We start from the raw sequence: 19714 nt of genomic DNA, 5'->3' as shown, positions 1-19714 counted from the left end.
ACCGTCACCCCCACCGTCACCCCCACCGTCCTTGGCCAGGCTGGTTGTAGAACATCATCTCCGAGAGGAGAGCAGCCACACTGCATCTTTCCCCAGGGTCGTGCTCTCTCGGTGACCGAGAGTCCGTGGGGGCCGCTGGACAGTGGATTTTGTCTGGGGGGAGGTCGGAGGGGAGGTCTCTGCATAGCTGGACCCTGTGAGGGACCCAGGTGTGTGCCGTGGTGGGCCCTTTGTCACATGAGTAACCTGGTCCTTCATGTGGTGAGCACACTCTGGGCTGCCCCCGCCGCTTGTCGGAGACGAGTCCAGGCGTCCGTTCACGTGGTCACTGCGCAGAGGCCACAGGGCATCACCACTGTCTACCGCCAGCGACTGTACAGCAGGGTACTGTGGGGCGGCTCCCCTGCGTCCTCCCCTTCCCCCCAAGCTGCAGACACTGGGCCCTGAGAACCAAGGGCAGGTCTGGCTATGCTCCCTGCTCCCACGTGCCCGCTCTCTGTGCTAGGATAGGGCCTGACTGCCCAGAGGGCAGCGTCCTCGCCGACCCGCCGGCAATGGCCCGGGAGACCCATGCCTGTGTTTTCTGCCCTAGGATTCTTCCCCGGGAGCTCTCAGGGCTGCGACGCCTTTCTGCGGCACAAGATGACCCTCATCTCGCCCATCATCCTGAAGAAGTACGGGATCCCCTTCAGCCGGGTGCGTACGGGGCAGGGCCTGCATGCCTATGGGTGGAGGGGTGCTGGGCCCAGGTGGCCACACGCACTCCAGGAGACAAGCTGCTTCACCCTGGAGAAGTTTCTAGAACAATGGCTAGCAAGCCAGAGGAGGGCCGAGTTAGCAGTTAGCCTCCAGCTCTTCCATGGGGGAGGGAGGGTGGCAGAGCTTGACTCTGGTGAGGTGTTAACCTTCCCTCCCAAGCCAAACCAAACCAAAACCTCCTCCTGGTTGTGGCCATCAGATACCCCTCTCCAGGGGCCTCAGGGATGGAAGGGCAGGGCGACCCCTGCTGGCCTGGCGGGAAGCTGCCAAAGGAACAGGGCAGGGTCTCCCACAGGTTCCTACCGCCCCAGGCCACACCCTCGGTCTCAGGCACCCCACGGTCCAAGTCACCGGCGGTGGTGAGAACTGCCTGTGTAAAGTGACTTACGGGGCGCTCCTGCCCTGTGCAGACTGTGAACTCACTCAGTGCACTGCTTCAGGGGCTGCTGCAATGGAGACCTGCAGCTGGGGGTGGGGTGTGTCTGGCTTGCAGAGGGCAGCAGGGCCCCCCGTACCCGAATTGATGGACAGCTGAAGTTTGGTGTCCCAGGAGCAGAGCAAGCTGTGCTCTTGGCCCAGCAACTGCACCTACTCGAGGTAGCTCCTTCCCCATGGAGAAGCCTTCGTGCACGGAAGAGGCTTGGCCCGTGTCCCCAGCTCTGCCCAGGCGAGAGGCGTGTGACTGGAACCTTCTAGGCAGGTCTGGGCTGCAGCCCTGGGTGCTGGGCAGGAGTGGGGAGCAGCTGGGGAGCCCAGCTCAGGAGGTGCCACGGGAAGAGTGATGTGCCGGCTTGTGAGCATGCTCTGTGGCGAGGCTCGAGTGTCAGCCAGCCAGAAGTTGCTTCTGACATTTCAATCAAACCACCAAAGCGTCAGCTCGCACAGCAGGGATCTGCTCTTCCTGGTGGGGCCGCAACCAGGAGGCTGCCTCCCAGCCGCCGCGGGCATTCATCAGACAGCGCTGATCTCGCTCGGAGAAGTGCGGGCTTCCGGCCTTTCCTCTTCTCCCCCGCCCTCTGGTTGGAACATCATTCATTACCAGCAAAATGAGACAGAACATGGCATTGCTCAGGGAAGTGAGAAGTACTGATTTTCCAGCTGCTTTGTCTAGAACCTTCTCTAAAGTGGTGCTTCCTGGAGGGGATGCTCACTGAAGATGTGGGCCACCCTGCAGGCAGCGGGTGGCCTTGGACCCCCGGGTCAGCATCTGTATCGTACTACAGTTTGTAAAGTCTCCGAACGTGACCCAGAAGTGGCTCACCCCTGGCCCCGGAGCGGCTGCTGGCGCCATGCATGGCAGCAGGCGGGATCCGGGCAGGGCAGCCACTCCGCCCCACCCTCCCCACCCCGGCCAGCCGCCTGGTGGGCCGGGTGCCAGTTTCTCCAGAGGCTGCCACGGTGAAGGCCCCTGTCCCACTGCAGCACGCAGCCCCTCAGCCACCCAGCCTGGGGACTGGCCTCCAGCCCCTCAGACACCACGGGCTCGAGATGAGCGTCCTTTTCGGAGAGCGGCATGTGTGGGTCCCCTCATCTGAATTCCTGGCAGCCTTCAAACCAGTGACTCCCCACACTCCACTTATAAATCGCTGTAATGGTATTTACTTCTAGGAGAAGAAGCCGATCAATAGCAGAGCTTTTTAATAATTAAAAGTGTGTATTTCTGTAATCTGCCATTGACTCCCTCATTTATTCTTCAAGAGCTCACAGAGGAAACTGCATTCCGGGCCTTTTCCATGCCTGGCATCTGGGGCTGCGTCTTGTCACTGCTGACGACTTTGCGGTGAAGCCTATTCATCATCCCAGCGCCTTCTAATTGATTGTCGGATAATATTGACAGCAGTGACACGGAGGACAGACGCCGTGGGTGCAGAATGAGGCCACCAGAACGCAGGTTTCCTCGCAGGAACGTCATCTTCTTGTCCTAACCAAGAGCGTTTCCTGTTCCAGGCCTTGGTTCACAGGAGGGGTCGGGCCGGGAGAATGAGGTCCTGACATCCCTGAGAGCCTGGCTCTCCGCCACCATCACCCCTGTTCGGGATTTGATCTTGGCATTCCGGGGGCCCAGTGGATTCCCGAAGGCTCTGAGTGTGATTCCTGCCTGCAGGTCGGGTTCTCTGCCATGTGCGAATGGGCCCATGGAAGAGACGGGGAGTGTCAGTTGGCCTTAGAGGAAGTGGTGGGGAGAAGTCTTTCCGAAGTCTGCTCAAATAGCATAAAGGAATCAGTAATGGCATTTACTTTAATTTTTTAAATTTTCTTTTTTTCCTCTAGAGATGGGGTCTCACTATGTTGTCCAGGCTGGTCTCAGGCTCCCGGGCTTACACATTCCTCCTGCCTTGGCCTTCCAAAATGCTAGGATTACAGATGTGAGCCACCGTGCCGGCCCAGTAATTACATTTTTTCAAAAAGGCCCAAATCTTAATTTTCTTTGGCCCTCATTTCCCGGAGCTCCGAGTGTAGTGGGGAGAAGCCCCCGGCCCAGGAACCCCTGCGCCCTGCACGGTGGGGGCGGGGCCTCAGGGGCGTGTGTGCTCCCCCCACCCCGATATTCTGCTGCATGCTCGCTCTGCTGCATGCGGCTGTCACTTTAAATTCACGTGAATTTAAAAATATAACTTAATGCACGCTGACTTCCCTTGATTGGTGCAATTAATTATTTGAAAAGAAAAATACCGTGTTCTTAAGGACTAGCGTTTTTCCAAGCTGCGTCGGCCCTGATGTCTGACGCTGTGGCTGGCTTCTGCAAGCCTCGCCAGTTCTGACGGCCTGTTGGTTACTTCAGCGTATTCAGTGATCTCTGTTCATCTTTCTGGAGGAATAAGTAATAATCAGCAGGTCTGAGAACTCCTACAAATCAAACGTAAGAAGAGAAACGCCCAGTGAATTCGGGGTGAGGGGCCTGAGCAGATGCTTTATGAAGGAGGTGCAGGAATGAAGGGCACCGTTGGGGCCCGGTGTCGGTAGAAGAGAGGCAGACAGCGAGGAGATGTGGCCAGCCGCAGGATGGCCACGTCAGAGCACCGCCGCCAAATGCCAGTGAGGAGGGGCAGCCGCACGGCGTTCACAGCCGGGCAGGTGCAGCATGGGGCCGCTGCCGTGGAAAGCTGCTCGGTGCTTTCTTGGAAACTGAAGCACATACCCTGTGCCCCAGCAGTGGTACTCTGCGTATTTACTCAGGAGAAATGAAAACATACGTCTACAGAAAGATTGGCACATCAGTGTTCTTAGCTTTCTTCACAAGAGCCCCCAGTGGGAAACAGCCGCACATCCATCAACCGGAGGATAAATAAATGACCTTAGATCCGCGCATGAGGTAGATAAATGACCACAGATCCACACACGACCGAGTCCTGTTTAGGAACGAAAAGGAGTGGCCGCCTGGTGCACACAACGGTGGGAACACATCTCAGAAATGCAAGCCAGTGGTAGACACCAGGCACGTGTCGCTGCCGTACAACACGTTCACTTGACCCTCTAGGAGGGAGCGAGGTCTCTGGTGACTGAGAGCGCGTGCGTGGTCAGGTGGGGGTGGCCTGGCGGAGGGCTGCGGGGTGGTGCCCGGGTGCCCAGCAAGGTCTGTTACTCTCTGGAGCCGTGGTTGCACCCAGAACTCTGAGCAGCCTGTAATCCGTGTGTTTTACTGGATGTTGAATAAAGGCGACGGGCCCACTTCACTTCGACACTCACTTCTAGTCCATGAGCCTCAGTTTCCACGTCTGCGGATTAGGCTTACAGCCCCACCTCTTAGAAACCTTTGGCCCGAGCCCTGGGGTATGGCAGGTGGGAGTGATGGCTCCAAGTTTGTCGTTGATCTTTCTGGATGGTCGTCTTTCAAAGGCTTTATTGACGGGCTTAGCAGTGAACAGAGAGTCGGGGGTCAGTGTGGTTATCTCAAGTGTCCCCAGAGTGGGGAGGGTTCCCAGGGCAGGAGGCTGCAGCCCGCTAGCACTGGTAGGCAGCCCTGCCTTTTTTTCCAGGCCTTGGGGTGGTTGTTGGGAAACCTTGGGTCTGTGGTCATTGTGGGCCCCACCCCAGCCACATGCACCTTGGTTCCCCAGTTTAGGGGGTCCTGGTTCAGAGAGCTGCGGAGCCTATTGGGCCGACCTTCAGAATCAGACCTGGATCTGGACGTGTTGGCCTCCTCTCCGGGGTGCTGATCTGTGGTGTTGGGTCCCGCCCCCAGCGTGCAGGTGTTTCTGGATCTCCATGACCTCGTGGAGCCCCCCTTGTTGGGATGCGATGGGAAGACGGCGTGGGATGGTAGCGTGTCTTGGGCCCCCTTCCCGGTGTGTGTTGCCTGTGCAGTGGGGGTTCCTTTCTCATGCGAGGGCAGCAGGCTGTCCTGGGCGCACGCCGCGTCTTGTCCTGGGAGCACTCTTGCCACCGCCAGCACCACCCACCTCGACCCCAGCCCCAGCTGCTTCAGGCCATGTCACAGTGACTGTGTGACTCAGCCACCTCCAAAGCAGGAGGCCCCCATCGCTCCCTGTGAAGGTCCAGCTGGAGGCACGCTCATGGGCATCACGTCCAGCTACGGCTCCATCTGCTGTTCTCCCGCCAGGGTGATGCTGATGGCCGCCTTGGGGCAGGGCAGGGGCTGCTGGGGTCTGGAGGGGCCCAGAGGAGCCGAATGCAGGCCACAGAGCTGTGGATGCGGCTGCTCGCTGTGTCCTTCATGAGCCTCGTGGGAAATGGAGCCTCTGGAGTCCTGTGGAGCCGCCTTTGACTTTGTGCAACCCCATGGGCTCGGAAGCCAGGCGCCCTGGCACTCACTGGGAAGTCCTCGAGCCCCATCTCTGCCCCCTGCAGCACTTCCAGTGGCCCTGCCCTCACCCGTCCACTTTCCCTCCACAGATCACGCAGGAGGCCGGGGAATTCATGATCACATTTCCCTACGGCTATCACGCCGGCTTCAATCACGGGTTCAACTGTGCAGAATCTACCAACTTTGCCACCCTTCGGTGGATTGATTACGGCAAAGTGGCCACTCAGGTAAGAGCTTGCGGCTAGGAACAGGACCCAGCAGGGCGGGAGGCGGCTCCTCTCTGCCTCTGCAGCCACACCCCCACAGCTTGTCCAGCAGCCGTTACGCTCAGCCCAGGGCCTGGGCTCTTGACCAGTGTCTGTCTCTAGGCTCCTCAGAGAGCTCTTGCCCAGAACGCTCCTCACCTTGAAGACTGGAGAGGAGCTGGGCGGGCCGGGTGGACGACAGTGGCCCAGGACCCTTTCTGGGACGTTCTATACACCAGCTACCCAGTGGCCTGCGTGGGCCTCCTGGGTGCGGCCCACTGCTCAGGTCTTGCAGTTGGGGTCTCTCCTCCGCTGGCACCATTGTCCCCCTCCTGGCTGGCCCCTGGGTGTCTCCTGGCCGTCGTGGTCCTGAGGATGGGTTGTTCGCTGACATTGCTCTCCTGGGGGCTGCTTGGCCGGGCAGGAGTGCACTCAGGCATCTGCCCTTATCCCTCTGTGCCTCCCTGTTGGTGGCAGCCCCCCCAGCTCCTCAGAGCCTGGCACTTCCTGCTGGCGGGGTCCCTGGAGGTCACAGTGAGCTTAGCCTGCCTGTGGGAGACTCGAAGTGAGTGGCCCTTGCTTGCTTTTTCTGGTGATTCTTGTTCCTGGTCTCAGAAGGCCGATTGTTGGACAGCGATTGTCATCTGAACCAAGCGCGTGTTCTCACCTTCTAACGCCATGTGCAGCCGTCTGTGTGGCTGCTGTTGACCATGTGGAGGGCATGGGAGGCTACTGGATGGATGGGAAGCCCATACGAGCCGCTGCTGGGCATGGATGGGATAGGGTTGCCTTGGCTGGCCACCCCTCCTCCATAGTCTCTGCCTTGGAGTCCCGGTGACGGGGACATGGAAGCCTTTACGAGCCCCAAGCCTCAGAAGGGGGAGTGTGGGACCCAGCAAGGAAGCAGCTAGGAGGCTGTCTGGGTGCCACAGGTCTATCCCTTTCCTGGCTGCCTTTCCGGGGCTGGGGGCCAGGGAGTGTCCTCCCAGGGCTGTCCCTGCAGTCCCCTGGGTGCCTTTCCTGGCTGCCCCCAAGGAAGACTGAGCTGTCCTGTCAGGCCAGGCTCGGCTGCGTGGCCCCAGCTCAGGGCTGCTGTTTCTGGGCAGCATTGAACAGCTCAGCTCCTCCTGACCCCTCTGTCTTTCCCACGGAGACAGCCCCAGCCTCAGCCCCTCCCTCTGGTTCAGGGGCCACATGGCTGCTCACGACGAAGCAGACGGGGGCATCCCCCGCCAAACCTGGCTGGCCAGAGTGAGAGCAGGTGCTTCCTCCCAGCGCCCCTCCCACTGTGGAGACTTCCAGTTCCTCCAGGCCAGGGTCAGCACAGACGGCGGACTCTTCTCAGATCCCGTCATGGGAGCAGGTGTGATGGGAGAGGCCACAGGGCCAGATCCGGAGTCTTCTGACTCTCCCAGCATTTTCTAGATGTCAGACCTTGGCTGGACGTGGTGGCTCATGCCTGTAATCCCAGCACTTTGAGAGGCCGGGGCAGGCAGATCACTTGAGGTTGGGAATTTGAGTCCAGCGTGGCCAACATGACAAAATCCCGTGTCTACTAAAAATACAAAAATTAGCCGGGCATAGTGGTACATGCCTGTAATCCCAGCTACAGGGGAGACTGAGGCACGAGAATCACTTGAACCTGGGAGGTGGAGGTTGCGGTGAGCTGAGATCATGCCATTGCACTTCAGCCTGGGCAACTAGAGCAAAACTCTGTCTCAAAAAAAAAAGTATATATATATGTATATGTATATACGTGTGTGTGTGTGTGTGTGTATCTATGTGCTTGTACGTACGTATGTGTATATCTCAATTTTATACGTATGTATGTATATATATATGTGTGTGCGTGTGTATATATATATGTATACGTGTGTATGTATATAGAATTAAGATGGTTTTTGGCCGGACATGGTGGCTTCACGCCTATAATCCCAGCGCTTTGGGAGGCTGAGGCGGGAGGATGGCTTGAGCCCAGGAGGTGAAGGCKGCAGTGAGCTATGATTGCACCACTGCACTCCATCCAGCGTGGGCAATAGAGTGAGGCCCTGTCTCAAATTAAAAAGATACAATGAATTTCGCCTGTTTCTTTTTACTTTTTCATTTTCCCTTTTACAGAGACAGGGTCTTGCCGTGTTGGCCCTGCGGTCCGGAACTCCTGGGCTCAGGTGATCCACCCATCTCGGCCTCCCAAAGTGCTGGGATTGCAGGCGTGAGCCACCGCGGCACGCCAGCTCTTTTTGCTTTTGTCACCTGGCTGCTGGGAAAATGGAAACAGCATAGGTGGCGAGAGTGACGTCGCTCCTGGCTGCGCTGGTCTGGACGAATGCGCTAACCTTTGTTTTTCTGGCTGTTTCTCTGCCTTCAGTTCAGTTTAGAAGAGCAGGACTTGCCAGCAGGAAAGACTTGAGAGTGCCCCCAGGACTCAGTTCCGAAAACCTCCGATGTCTCTAGTGAAGGCTCTGGGCTTGGGTAAAGGGAGAGAGACCCGAAAGGCGGGATTTCGGCTCTTTGATCTAAGGGAGTAGCTCAGTATCTCAGGGCTGTGGCTGTTTTGAGAGGCCGTGTATCTGTGTGTTTGTGCTCCTGAGGGGACGCTGCAGGTGTTATGACCAGCCCAGCAGCAGATTGAGCTGTAAGCCCCGGGCCCCAGGCTTGTCCTGGAAGTGCTGTCACAGCTGAAACTGCAGCAGGGCGGTGGGGACTGCCCAGATATTAAAAGCAATTTGGGGTTCAGCCATGTGTTCACAAACAAGTGACATTTGGAAAGTGCAGCCTTGGATTGGGCGCCACGCTTACATTGTCAGGTGGCGCAGCGTGAAATTGCTGAACCAGCGGCGTGCAGCGCAGAACACATCGGGTTCCAGGCGGGCGCCCAGGGCCTGGACTCGCTCCTGGAGCCCTCAGCCCCGCTGTGCCGGCCCATGCTCAGGTACCCCCTGGTGTAGTCAGGCTTGGCCTGGGCGGCGAGGGCCTCACTTGGAGTGTCATTAGCCACAAGGCCTCTGTGTCCATCTGGTGGGGTCGGGGACTCTCAGGCTTGTGGGCAGGGCAGCTGGTTCCTGACTGGCAGGTTTTCTGCTCCCATAAGCAGCCCGGGCTGGAGAGGCTGCCGGAGCGTCTCGCGCACAGATGACAGAGGAGCGTTTAAGGGCAGGGAAACGCTCCAGGTCGGGGCGTGGGGGTGCTTAGACCTTGTCCAGGTCTTATGTGCAGCCTGATTGGAGGGAAGGGGCAGCCCAGAAACCCCCTTTTCTGGCTTCCGGCGGGCCGGCCCTGCTCTCCATCCCATTTGCACTTTGGATCACTTTCTTTGGAGCACATTCTTTAAAAGAGAGCCGAGGAGGAGGCCTTCCTCCCCTCGCTTACAGGCGTTTTTGCTTGTTGGTTTATTCACCTTCTTTGACTCCCAGCGTCCCCGCGTCCCCCACCAGTTGCCCCCTTTTCTATCATTTTTGTACTCGGGAGCTGACAGATGAGAAGCCACCCCCCGCCCTGGCTGGGCCCTGCGCATTTTGGGTGTCTGTGTTCATGGGTTGGTGAGCTGGGGCTCAGATCTGCAGGCAACTTTATGCCTTCTGCAAGCTGAGCGGGAGGTTTACATCTTCAGAGGGTTGTGGTGGGAGGGCAGTTAAAAGGGTGTGTGACCTGTGACAGCCAGACCAAGCTGAGCCTCACTCCATAAACGAGCATCCCGTGTGTACAGCCACACCCAGGTGTGGAGGGGGCGTCTGCCTCCCCTTAGCCCTGCAGAGGCGAGTCGTTTGCACAGAGACGAGTCATTTGCACACAGAACTACCTGGCCCAAAAAGCCAAGAACCGCGTGCTGTGTGGCCTTGCAGAGGAAGCCTGTCACCCTCGGTCTGCAGAACCCAGGGCAGCGCATGGCCACTGGCCTCTCCTGCCAGCCTGGCTCCAGCCAGGTGGGGGCCGCCTGCAGGACAGCCACCTCCTCCCCCGGCCGGACCCAGGTCCTCTGTGGGCAGAGGGGCTGCTCCGAAAGCAGGTTGGCCCCCACCCCTCACCACACGTGAGCTGGTTGCAGCTGCCTCTGGAGTTCCAGATGGGCCTGCCGGCAGCTCCCGCCCTGAGCAAGCCAGGCCAGGGCCGTGGATGTGCTGTCACCTGCCTGCAGAACGTCCCTGGCTGCCCCACAGCAGGAAGGAGGCCCAGCCCACAGCCCAGGTCTGCCCCAACAGGCCAGAGGCTCCAAGGTTCTCCTGGCTGTAAAATCCCAGAGACATACAGTCTCCCGCAGCAGGTGGCTTACCTAGATAAAGCCTCAGACCAGGGCCCAGGTGCAGCTTCAAGGGTCCTGTCGACACCCACAGGAGGCAGGCCGGAGCTCTCCCCTCCCGCCCTCTGCAGCAGGGCCCGTGCCTGCCTGAGCTCCCGGGCAGGACAGAGCGGACCAGGCTGGTGCTGTGTCCCAAACATGGCCTCATCCCACTTCCCATTGCAGAACGCTGTGGGCGTGGAGGCCATTGTCCAGTGGGGGGTGGGATTTTTCCTCTCTAGCCAGTCTGTGGGCATTCACCCTCGCCACCTGTCCGTGCAGCAGGAGGCACAGCCAGTGCCCCTCAGGGCAGGAGGAGGCCTGGGGGCCCCGCCCTGTGCGTCTGTGTTGGGGAGGTATGGCTGTGTCCCCACTGCTGGCGTTCCACTCATCTCCTATGACACCTAGTGCCACGGACCTGCTCCCCTTGGGGCTGGTGACCTTTGGACCCCAGTGGTGACAACCGAAATGGTCTCCAGACATCACCCAGCATCCCTTGAAAGCAGGATCGGCACCAGTGAGAGCAGCTGCCCAGGGCTGCTGCGTTCGAGGTCAGGCCTTTCTCTTTAGGGGGTGGGGTAGGTAGCGCCACTGTAGTTCCCAGCTCCCTGCTGGCGAGGCGTCCTGGGCCCAGGTTTCCCGGGTGTCTCTTCTCCTGCCGCGCACCCCGTCTCTGAGTGTTCCATTTGACCTGCTCAGCTCTGCGCCGCCTTCTCCCAGCATCAGGTGGCTGAGCTCGGTGGCGGCCCGCAGCCTCGGCGTGCCACGTCCTGTAAGCACATAGCTGTTAGGTATCTAGGAGCCGCGAAAGCTTGGCCGGCTGCCTCGCCTAACAGACTTCCACCGTGGGGCCAGACCCGGCTTCGGGGCTGGAATTTCCTGAACTCTGTGTCTCCTCCAGAGGGCGGCAGGGCTGGGAGGAGGGATGGGGGAGCGAGGGCGCCGTGCAGCACAGGCGCATCTCCTCTGTAAGGTCTCGGCCTCTCAGGAGCCCAGTGCTGGGCAGGAGACTGCTTTCCCCTTAGAGACTCGAAGCTCTTTACTGACCTCCTCTTCACGCCCACCTGTGGGGAGGGAAGCCCATTTCTTGTGTCCACTGGGAGGTCGGAGCGGAGCCCATCACCTGCCTGCTGGAGAGCGGGAGGGAGCCTGTTTCCTCATGGGGGGAGCTGGCCCCCCAACTCCAGCAGGCCCCGGGCATCTGAGGGCCCCAAGGGCCCATCGTGGTCAGGGTGAGTACCCACACCGGCAGGGGCCGGGAGCCCGCAGGTTAGCTTCCTATGGAGCATGGCGTCGTCAGCCAGATGCACTCACAGCCAGCTCGTGGCAGCTCCTGCGAACACCCGCTCTGATCAAAGCCAGGTGGGTACAAAAATTCAGCCCCAGGCTTTGTCTCCAGCTCCCCCTACGGCTCCTGGGCCACACAGGCCATATCACACGGATACCATGGACACAAACCCCCACTCTCCTGGCCCCCAGACCTGAGCAGAGCGCTGGGCTCAACTCCTATCTGGAGCAGAGGTCGATGTGGGGAGTTTGCCTCTGCCCACAGCTCCACCCATGATAAGTAGGTGGGCTTTTCCATCATTAAGCAGAACCTACCGTTCATCTGTGGGCCAGGCTGAGCAGAGACCACCAGAGTCCCTGAGGGGGCCCTGAGGCTGCAGGGGACGGGCCAGGACCCCCAAAAGAGCAGGTTGTGGTTACAGGGACAGGATGACAGCGGGAGATTTTGACACCCTCAAGAGGTTCGGGAGCAGGGCACCCCGCCAGCTTCATCCGCACATTCCTTGGGGCAGATAGAGATTGGGGAATGCAGTAAACAAAGAGAAGTGGGAGCTGACCTTACCATCTCTGCCATCGCTCAGCTCTGAGAAGGAACGAGGCCCAGCAAGGGTAAACCCTGAGGACGCCGTGCCCAGTGACAGCCACGCAATGCGAGATCCCGTGTCCACGAAATGTCCAGGACAGGCCGGTGCTCAGGGGCAGGACGTGGGTGCGTGGGTGCCGGGGCTGGAGAGTGCCCGCGGATGGGGCCGGGTTTCCTGTGGAGGATGAAAGTGCTCTGCATGTGCTGGCAAGGATGGTTGCCCCCTCTGTGAATACACGAAGAGCTCCTGAATCGCACACGGTGAATTGTAGGGCACGTGACTCTCACTGAAACCCTCCAGAAACATCCCTCCCTTAGATGAGTTCTTAGGAAATCAGGAACTGTAATCCACTATGAGAACGGTGTGGCCTTTCTGGAAGGCCATCTGCCACGGGTTGCACGTGTGTCTCCTGGAACGCGGGCATAGTGGTTCCTTGTCTAGGGATAGCTTTGCTTCTTTTGTTGTAGTGGAAAGTTCTATGACTAGGGGATGGGTTCAACTGGTGGAATACTACACACCCATGAAAATGGGTTTGCTCCATGGGTTTTGCTCTGTATCTCTGGGCATGGAGAGATGGGCGCAGCACTTTAAGTGAAAAAATAGACTATGGACTGTGACTATTGTTATCCCCATTTTTGTGGGGTCGTTCTCAAACTGGGAAGGGGAGATGTGCCCCCCTATTGGTTGATACTAGCTTAACGTCGTGGAATTGGGGGTACCTTAAAAATGCATGCCAGCTTCTCCGTGTGATTCTGTCTTTTTTTGTACTTTAAAGAACCCCCACACACTCCTGTTTTCATTGTCAGAGGCGTGCACCTCTGGGGAGGTTGGGGTCGGTCATTTCTAGGTGCCTCTTCAGCAAGCTCCCCACAGCTCCCAGTGGGAAAGGCTTTTGTTGTTTGTGATGGCTTTGTTGGTTTGTTTTCAGAATGGGAATTAAAAACCAAACAAAAGGCCAAACGCAGTGACTCACACCTGTAATCCCAGCACTTAGGGAGGCCATGGTAGGAGGACTGCGTGAGTCCGGAAGTTCGAGACCAGCCTGGGCAACATAGTGAGACCCCGTTCTCCACAAAAAGAGGGGGACAAGACAAAAAACGAAAACTGTGAAGACCCCAAAGCCTGGCTCCTTCCCTCACCTGCTGAGTGTTCAAGGCAGTGCTGGAGAGAAGGCAGAGTGGAAGGTTCCAGAAGCCCAGCCCAGCATTGCTGAGCACCTGCTGTGTGCTCAGGTGGGGTCCCAGCCCCCGGGTCTGCCAGAGAGTGGTGAGAATGCAGAGCTAGTGGGCCCAAGGGCCCCAGGCCTGCAGATGGGCAGCAGGCTTGCCCCCCTAGCCACACGCCGCGCCCGGAGCCTGACCTTGGGGGCTTAGGGTGCAGTCCTGGCTTTGATTCGAGAGGTCTCTTCTCAAGTAGAGCTGTCTCAGTTGTAATGTCCTCTCTTTCTCACTCTCTGTCTCTCTCTCTCTTTCTCAATCTCTCTCTCTTACTCTCTCTCTCTCTCTCTCTCTCGCTTTGTTGACAATACCCACTTCCATCAAGTGCTGCCTCTGGGCCTTGTCACCTTGGGAGGACCACAATAGTTCAGTGACTTTGCCAAGGTCACACAGCAGGATGCCGGGCCCAGCACACCCTTGGCCTTCCTCTGCTTCCCTCGCCCCACTTGGAGGCACAAGCCGATGGGGCACTGGGGAGCCCACGCCCCCCCTACCCCCTAGGTGTTTCCTGCACCAGCGGCTTCCTGTCCTGGGTGCGTGTCCTGTGAACAGTGTCCTGTGAATAGCCCGGCGGGGGCAGCTGGAGGGGTCTCCAGAGGCGGCGGCTCCCTGTCTCCGAGCAGAGCTCCCCCGGCATGTGCTCCAGCCGGCAGGCTTTGTAGTGGGATTACTAACGGGCCAGATCAAAAGTATGCTCCCGTTTCACTCGAGGAAACGAAATGTGCACGCACCAGCCTTTATCACTCTGAGCTCGAGTTAGTCCTACAAGCCTGCACGCCATGTCAGATTAGCTCAGCACGCGGTCACGCTGGCCCCGCGGTGGGTGGTGCGTGTGCCGGGAGACAAGGGGTCTCTTCTCCAGAGCCCGGGACTCCACGGCGTCCCCAAACCCCCTGCCACAGGATTAAACAGAGTGTGAGATGTGAAGCCGGGCTCGCAGGCCAGGGGGCCACGCGCTCTTCACTGGTTCTGTGTCAGCTGTCTGTGAGCGAGGCCTGCTGTGCGCCAGCCTCCCCGGGGACCTTGGGAGGTATGTGGCAGGGAGATCTTCTGCTGAGCTTCGGAAGGGGACAGTGACTTCGATCCCCCAGAGGCGCCGTTCCTGGAAACCGCCCACTTGGTGCCACCCATCTCCCCCCTGCCTCCCGCATCCAGGCTAGGGTGGGGCAGGGGCTCCAGCAGGAACCCAGCTTCTCCTAAAACCCCAGCCCTGGGGTGCACTGAACTTAATTACTGTAAAATTCCAACCAAATTGTTTCTGCTGCCTGCGAGAACTGTGTGTTCCTTCTGTTTGGTAATGAGGCCGCCTGCTCTGGGTGATTAACCCGAAGCCTAGGGGGAGGTGGCAGAAGGCGGGGGCTGGGGAAGGGTAGGAGGGAGGAGGGCCCACTGAGGCTCGGGAAACTGTAGGCACTCCTCTGACCCCCACAGCTCACGGCTGGCCTGCACCCTGCCTGTGGCTCCTGCCTCACTGACCCTCTGATCGATGGCGTTGCAGGGCTGGGCGCACTGTGTTTGCCGTAAACCACCGTGTGAAATGTGTTTTCCTTGCTCCTTTTCCTAGATCTTCCCTGTCACTCTGTCCCTGGTGAGGCCTTTGGGGCCCTTTCTCACGGGTGGGCCTTGGAGGAGTCACGTCACACAGAAATGTGGGGAGACTCTGGAGCTAAGAGCATGTGGAGCAGGTCCTGGGCCGGGGCAGAGTGGGCGGCCTGTGCTGGCTCTTGCCTAGAGTTTATGCTGCGCGTCTGGACGGATCTGGGAGAGGAATTATCTGGAAAGAAGGCCTAGTTTAGAGTCTCTCCCAGGCCGGCATTGTGGACTCTGGGCCCGGATCCTTCCCGGGCACTGCAGGGTGCGATCAGTGCCCCTGGCCTCCACCCATTCCATGCCAGGCGCAGCCCCAACCCAGCTGTGACAACCACAGATGTCCGCAGACATCCCCGCTCCCGTGGGGACAGGGCCCCCCTGTCCAAGACACCTGGGTCTTGAGGCTCCCTGCTCCTCCAGCTGTTCTTGGCTTCTGAGATCACACCCTCTATCCCCAGTTCTGCTGCCCAGGAGCTCTGGAGGGGCACATCTGCCCCGAGGAGGGGCCGGGCTTTTCCAGACGGAGGGTCCTGATGTGGCCCCAAGGCTTTTGCCTTCTTACCATGCTGCATGGACGAGGCTGGTTCTGGGGCTGCAGCTGGATGCTGCCTGGCAGTGAAGGAGCGGGTCTGCTCACGGGTCAGGCGGGGGCTGGACCCCCTTGAGGGGCGCTGGGGAGGGAGCCTGGGGAGCAGCCACTGGAGAAACAGGAGAGCTGGAGGAGCGGCCTCAAGGGGCCTGGCCCTGAGTCAGAGCTGGTGGAGGCCCCCGCTCTCCCGTCTCAGGGTGTCTGGTCTCCTGGTCATTCCTCAGCTATGGCGGATGAGTTGTAACCCAGAGAGTGAGAGAGAGCTCCGGGAGCAGCTGCTGGCAAGGAGAGATGACGGGGCTGGGGCCTCTGCACACCTGACCGCGCGTCCCCCCCCACCCGAGGCGTGACCCTTCATGGGGCCCGTGGTGCAGACCTGGAGCCGTCTCCCTGGGTGCAGACCCGCCCCTCCTAGTGCTGTGCCTCAGTTTCTCTCCTTGGGCTGTTGGAAGTGACATGGAGCAGCACTTGGGTGGCACCTGGCATAGAAGCAGGACCACCGCGGCTGTTGAGGACCCTTGAGGTTGGCATGTGGAGTAGAGGGGCAGGTCTGGTGGCCAGGGCCAGGCTTGCAGCTGCCTGCTTGTCACGTTCCTGCAGGAGCTCACAACACTGAGATGTACTCGAAGCCTCTTCCATTTAGGGAGAAACAAAGGGGAGGTTGGGGCCTCCCCAGGCTCCTGGGGGATGTGAGGGAGCAGCACTGAAGGCCGTGGAAGGCCCGGGACCTTGCCTGGCCTGGCTGGCCGGGCGGGGCTGGGAGCCGCTCGCCGTGCTGCCGGGAATGGCCCCGAGGCCGAGGCCCAGGGAGCCCTGGGAGCGGAGCCTAATTGTTTTGTTGACGCGACTGCGCTTCCAGTGGGTTTCCTAATGAACTGGTTTGTTATCGGCCTCGCTGCAGCGCTGATAATTACATCAGAAACAGGGGGCCCGCTCGTCCTTCCCACGCCTTCTGTGAGCCGTCAGTGCAGATGCGGCACCTCTGCCCCTTCCTCTGTGCTTAACGCTTTGTGTGCCGAGGTACCTGCCCCCGCGCCCACCCCAGACAGATGGTCGCAATGGCCGAGAGGAGCGTGACCGCCACTCACCCCGGCCGGCATCTGCTGGGCAGTGGTCAGCTGCTGGGGAGGCAGCGGGTGAGGCCAACAAGGTCGAGGGAAGAGACAGGACACGAATAAGGGTGGAAGGAGGAATTTCTGCTCCTAGAGAGGCCGCAGGGATGCTGCAGCGGTGGCCTGGTGTGTCTGCCACCTGGGCAGCCCAGTCTACAGCCTGGGCGGCTGAAAGCAGCAGACATGTATCCTCTTGCTGCTGCGGAGGCAGAGGCTGAGAAGGGTGTGTGGCCGGCCAAGCCCCCTTGAGGCGCCAGGGAGACCCTCCTGCCTCTCCTGGCTTCGGGGCTGGCTGCCATCGCAAGGCTGCTTGGCGTGCAGGCCGTCACTCTCTCCTCTGCCCCACAGTCACTCTGCCCCCTCTGCCTGCCTTTGTGTCCTCTTGTCTGCTTCTAAGGACACTAGGCGCTGGCCCCAGACAGGCCTGGATCCTGTGTGTGATTCCCCCGCACTGACGACAGCTGCCACCATCCTGCTTCAGAGGAGCTCCCCTGTGAGGCCCCCGGGTGCAGGACATTGGGGAGCGTGGGGAACAGCACCGCAGGGGAGGAACAGAAAGCATGAAGTCCCTGAGCGGGGTCCTGGCAGAGGCCAAAGGTCAGAGGTCAGGGGCTGTGACAAGGGCTCTCAAAGTTAGGTTTCGTTGGTGTGAGCTGGGGGAGACAGGGAGCCTGGCGGGGATGGCCATTGTCTAGGCAGGCATGGGGTCTGTGGGCATGGGGAGAGGGGAACGGCGTGGGCCTGCATTTCAGGGGTGGTGCCTGTAGGACCTGGTGATAGGACGGAGGTGGGGGCACAGGGAGGGGTGGAGACTTGGGCATGTGGGTGCTCCGTGGTAAGGGAGAAGGAGCGGGACTGGGTGTGGCGTCCAGATGCATCAGAGCCTGCCGTTTGGTGTGAGAGCCATGGGCCACACACTGCACCTTATCCATTAACCAAAATGAAATAGGATGAGCCCTCCACCCCTCAGCTGGGCCAGCTGTGGGTCCAGCCCTTGCTCATAGCCAGGTGGGCTGGTGGCCGTGTCCTGGGCAGCGCAGATGCAGGTCATCGCCATCACCGCAGACAGTCCCGTTGCAGCGCGGCTGAGGTGTCCCGTGGAGGGGGTCTGCAGCCGGGGGCGGGGCAGGGGCGGCCTGAGGGTTGGGACGTGTTGAACCGTAGCTGCTGTGTGGGCAGCTGTGAGATGCCGCACTGTCCTCACACCGGGCTCGATGCTTCTAAGGCCCCCGCCCGTCGCCATCCCCGTCCACAGCAGGGCAAGCACCAGCCGTGCAGTGTCTGTTGCCGTCGGTTCTGGAACCACCCGCTGGCGGCCGCCGTTGTCCTAGATGTTCCGCCCTGGTTCCCAGATCAGAGGCTGGGAGTTGGCGCCGCAGCTACGAGAGCGTTCCTGACCCCTGTGGTCAGATGCTGTTTGGGTTGATGATTTTATTGGACTACATACAGTGTTCCCCTTAGGCTGGTGGCTGCGCCTCCTCTCTACCCCTCTGCTGTTTTACATGAGCAGACTCTAGTATCAGTTCAGGCTTTAAAAAGCGATGGCCTCTGGTGAAAGCTCAGTGCTGTTTGAGTCAGGGAAAGGTAGCAGGTGAGTCCCCTGGTCTCTAAGGCAGAGGCAGTAGCCCACTGCGCCTGCAGGTGGCCGGGGTCCTGCGATAATGCCGCCAGCCAAGCTCCTGCACTGAGAGCGGGGGGCCCACGAGCCTCGGTGCTGGACGTCCCCACGGCGCGGGTCAGATCGCACGAGGCCGGCCCGGGCAGGGCAGGGCAGGGCAGGGCCTGCAAGGAGGGTGGGCTCCTCAGCCTGGGGACCACACCCAGCAGCCGTAGGCTTGAGTGTGTGCCACGTTTGTGGCGAGCACGTGGCTTGTGTGTGCATTTCCCTGGGAATCAGACCTGGGCAGAGGCCCCCAGTCTATAGAGTGGCTGCTGTAGACCCCAGCCGCTGGCAGGCAGAGTGTGTATCCGCAATCCCCCAAGGGGCACGCTGTCTTTCAGGCTGCACTGGGGCTGCGGAAAAGTCAGGTTCACAGGTTCGTGTTATGGAAATGCAGGCCCCAGACAGACACACGCAGCCAGTGAACAGCGTGGGGAATCTCTCTTTTTTTTTTTTTTTTTGAGGCAGAATCACGCGTGCCACCCAGGCGGGAGTGCAGTGGTGCGGTCTCAGCTCACGGCAACCTCCGCCTCCCTGCCTTAAGCGTGTCTCCTGCCTCAGCCTCCTGAGTAGCGGGGACCACAGGGGCACCGCCACACCCAGCTAATTTTTACATTTTTAGGAGAGACGGGGTTTCACCATGTTGGCCAGGCTGGTCCAGAGCTCCTGACCTCAGGTAATCCACCTACCTTGGCCTCCCAAAGTGCTGGGATTACAGGCGTGAGCCACCGAACTTGGCCATGGCATGGGGAATCTTCACAACCCTCCTCCATCCCAACTCCTGGCAGTGTGGAGTGGTCTCACCTTGGATGGGGAGCACAGTCTCAGGTCTCCACAGGCGTGGGGGACCCCTGGGGTGCCTGCTGGCCTCAGCGCCCCTGCCCAGAACCCAGTTTCTCACTTGAGTGTGATGTGGCATTTCTGCACTTGAGTCGCTGGTGATGTTGGTGGCATGTGTGGCCCAAGCAACTGCCTTATGCTGTTGATGGCGAGTGCGGCCGCGGCGCCTGCCTGGTGCTGTTGATGGCGAGTGCGGCCGCGGCCCCTGCCTGGTGCTGTTGATGGCGAGTGCGGCCGCAGCCCCTGCCTGGTGCTGTTGATGGCGAGTGCGGCCGCGGCCCCTGCCTGGTGCTGTTGATGGCGAGTGCGGCCGCGGTACCTGCCTGGTGCTGTTGATGGCGAGTGTGGCCGTGGCCCCTGCCTGGTGCTGTTGATGGCGAGTGTGGCCGCGGCCCCTGCCTGGCGGAGGAAGTGCCCCTCATTTCTGGGTTTGCCTGATCAGCTCAGGGAAGGCTGTGGGAAACCTGACATGATTGGGAACACCCCATGCTAGGGGGGCTTGGGGGCCACACAGGGTGGCTCCATCACAGTCCGTATCTTAAAGGGCATGGGCTGGCAGCACGTGTGGCGTGGAGTCAGCAGGGTGGGGAGAAATGGGCGAGGCAGGCGCCCCATGGCCATCGGGTGATGGGGGTGGTACCTGTTGGCAGAGAACAGTCTCCAAGGGAAGGAGGTGAGTGGTAACCAAAGCCACCATGACGTCAATCTCACTGAGCACAGGATTCTTAAATATGGAGTAAAAGGCTGTAAACGCCTAAATGGTATATGTAACTGGCATATCCAGGCTTCT

The 19714-nt window shown here is 59.8% G+C and overlaps 1 protein-coding gene across 6 annotated transcripts in view; it reads left to right on the top strand.

Annotated features, from left to right (window-relative positions):
- The window catches only part of KDM4B (lysine demethylase 4B), a 178659-nt gene that overhangs the window by 106331 nt on the left and 52614 nt on the right, over positions 1–19714 (top strand). For 5 of the 6 annotated variants that reach the window (XM_032252175.1, XM_032252180.1, XM_032252178.1 and 2 more), the window contains 2 exons: positions 593–696; positions 5614–5751. In XM_032252175.1, coding sequence (XP_032108066.1) covers positions 593–696; positions 5614–5751 — 242 coding nt within the window. Of the gene's footprint in view, positions 1–592; positions 697–5613; positions 5752–12034; positions 12038–19714 lie in introns of all 6 variants that reach the window. The other variant, XM_032252182.1, reaches the window with a different exon arrangement.

The sequence above is a fragment of the Sapajus apella genome, unplaced genomic scaffold (assembly GCF_009761245.1).
Source record: "Sapajus apella isolate SASKATOON/1434 unplaced genomic scaffold, GSC_monkey_1.0 scaffold77, whole genome shotgun sequence".
In the NCBI taxonomy this organism is placed as follows: Eukaryota; Metazoa; Chordata; class Mammalia; order Primates; family Cebidae; genus Sapajus; species Sapajus apella.
Note: the sequence above shows the minus strand (reverse complement) of the source record. Positions and strands in the feature narration are given on the sequence as shown.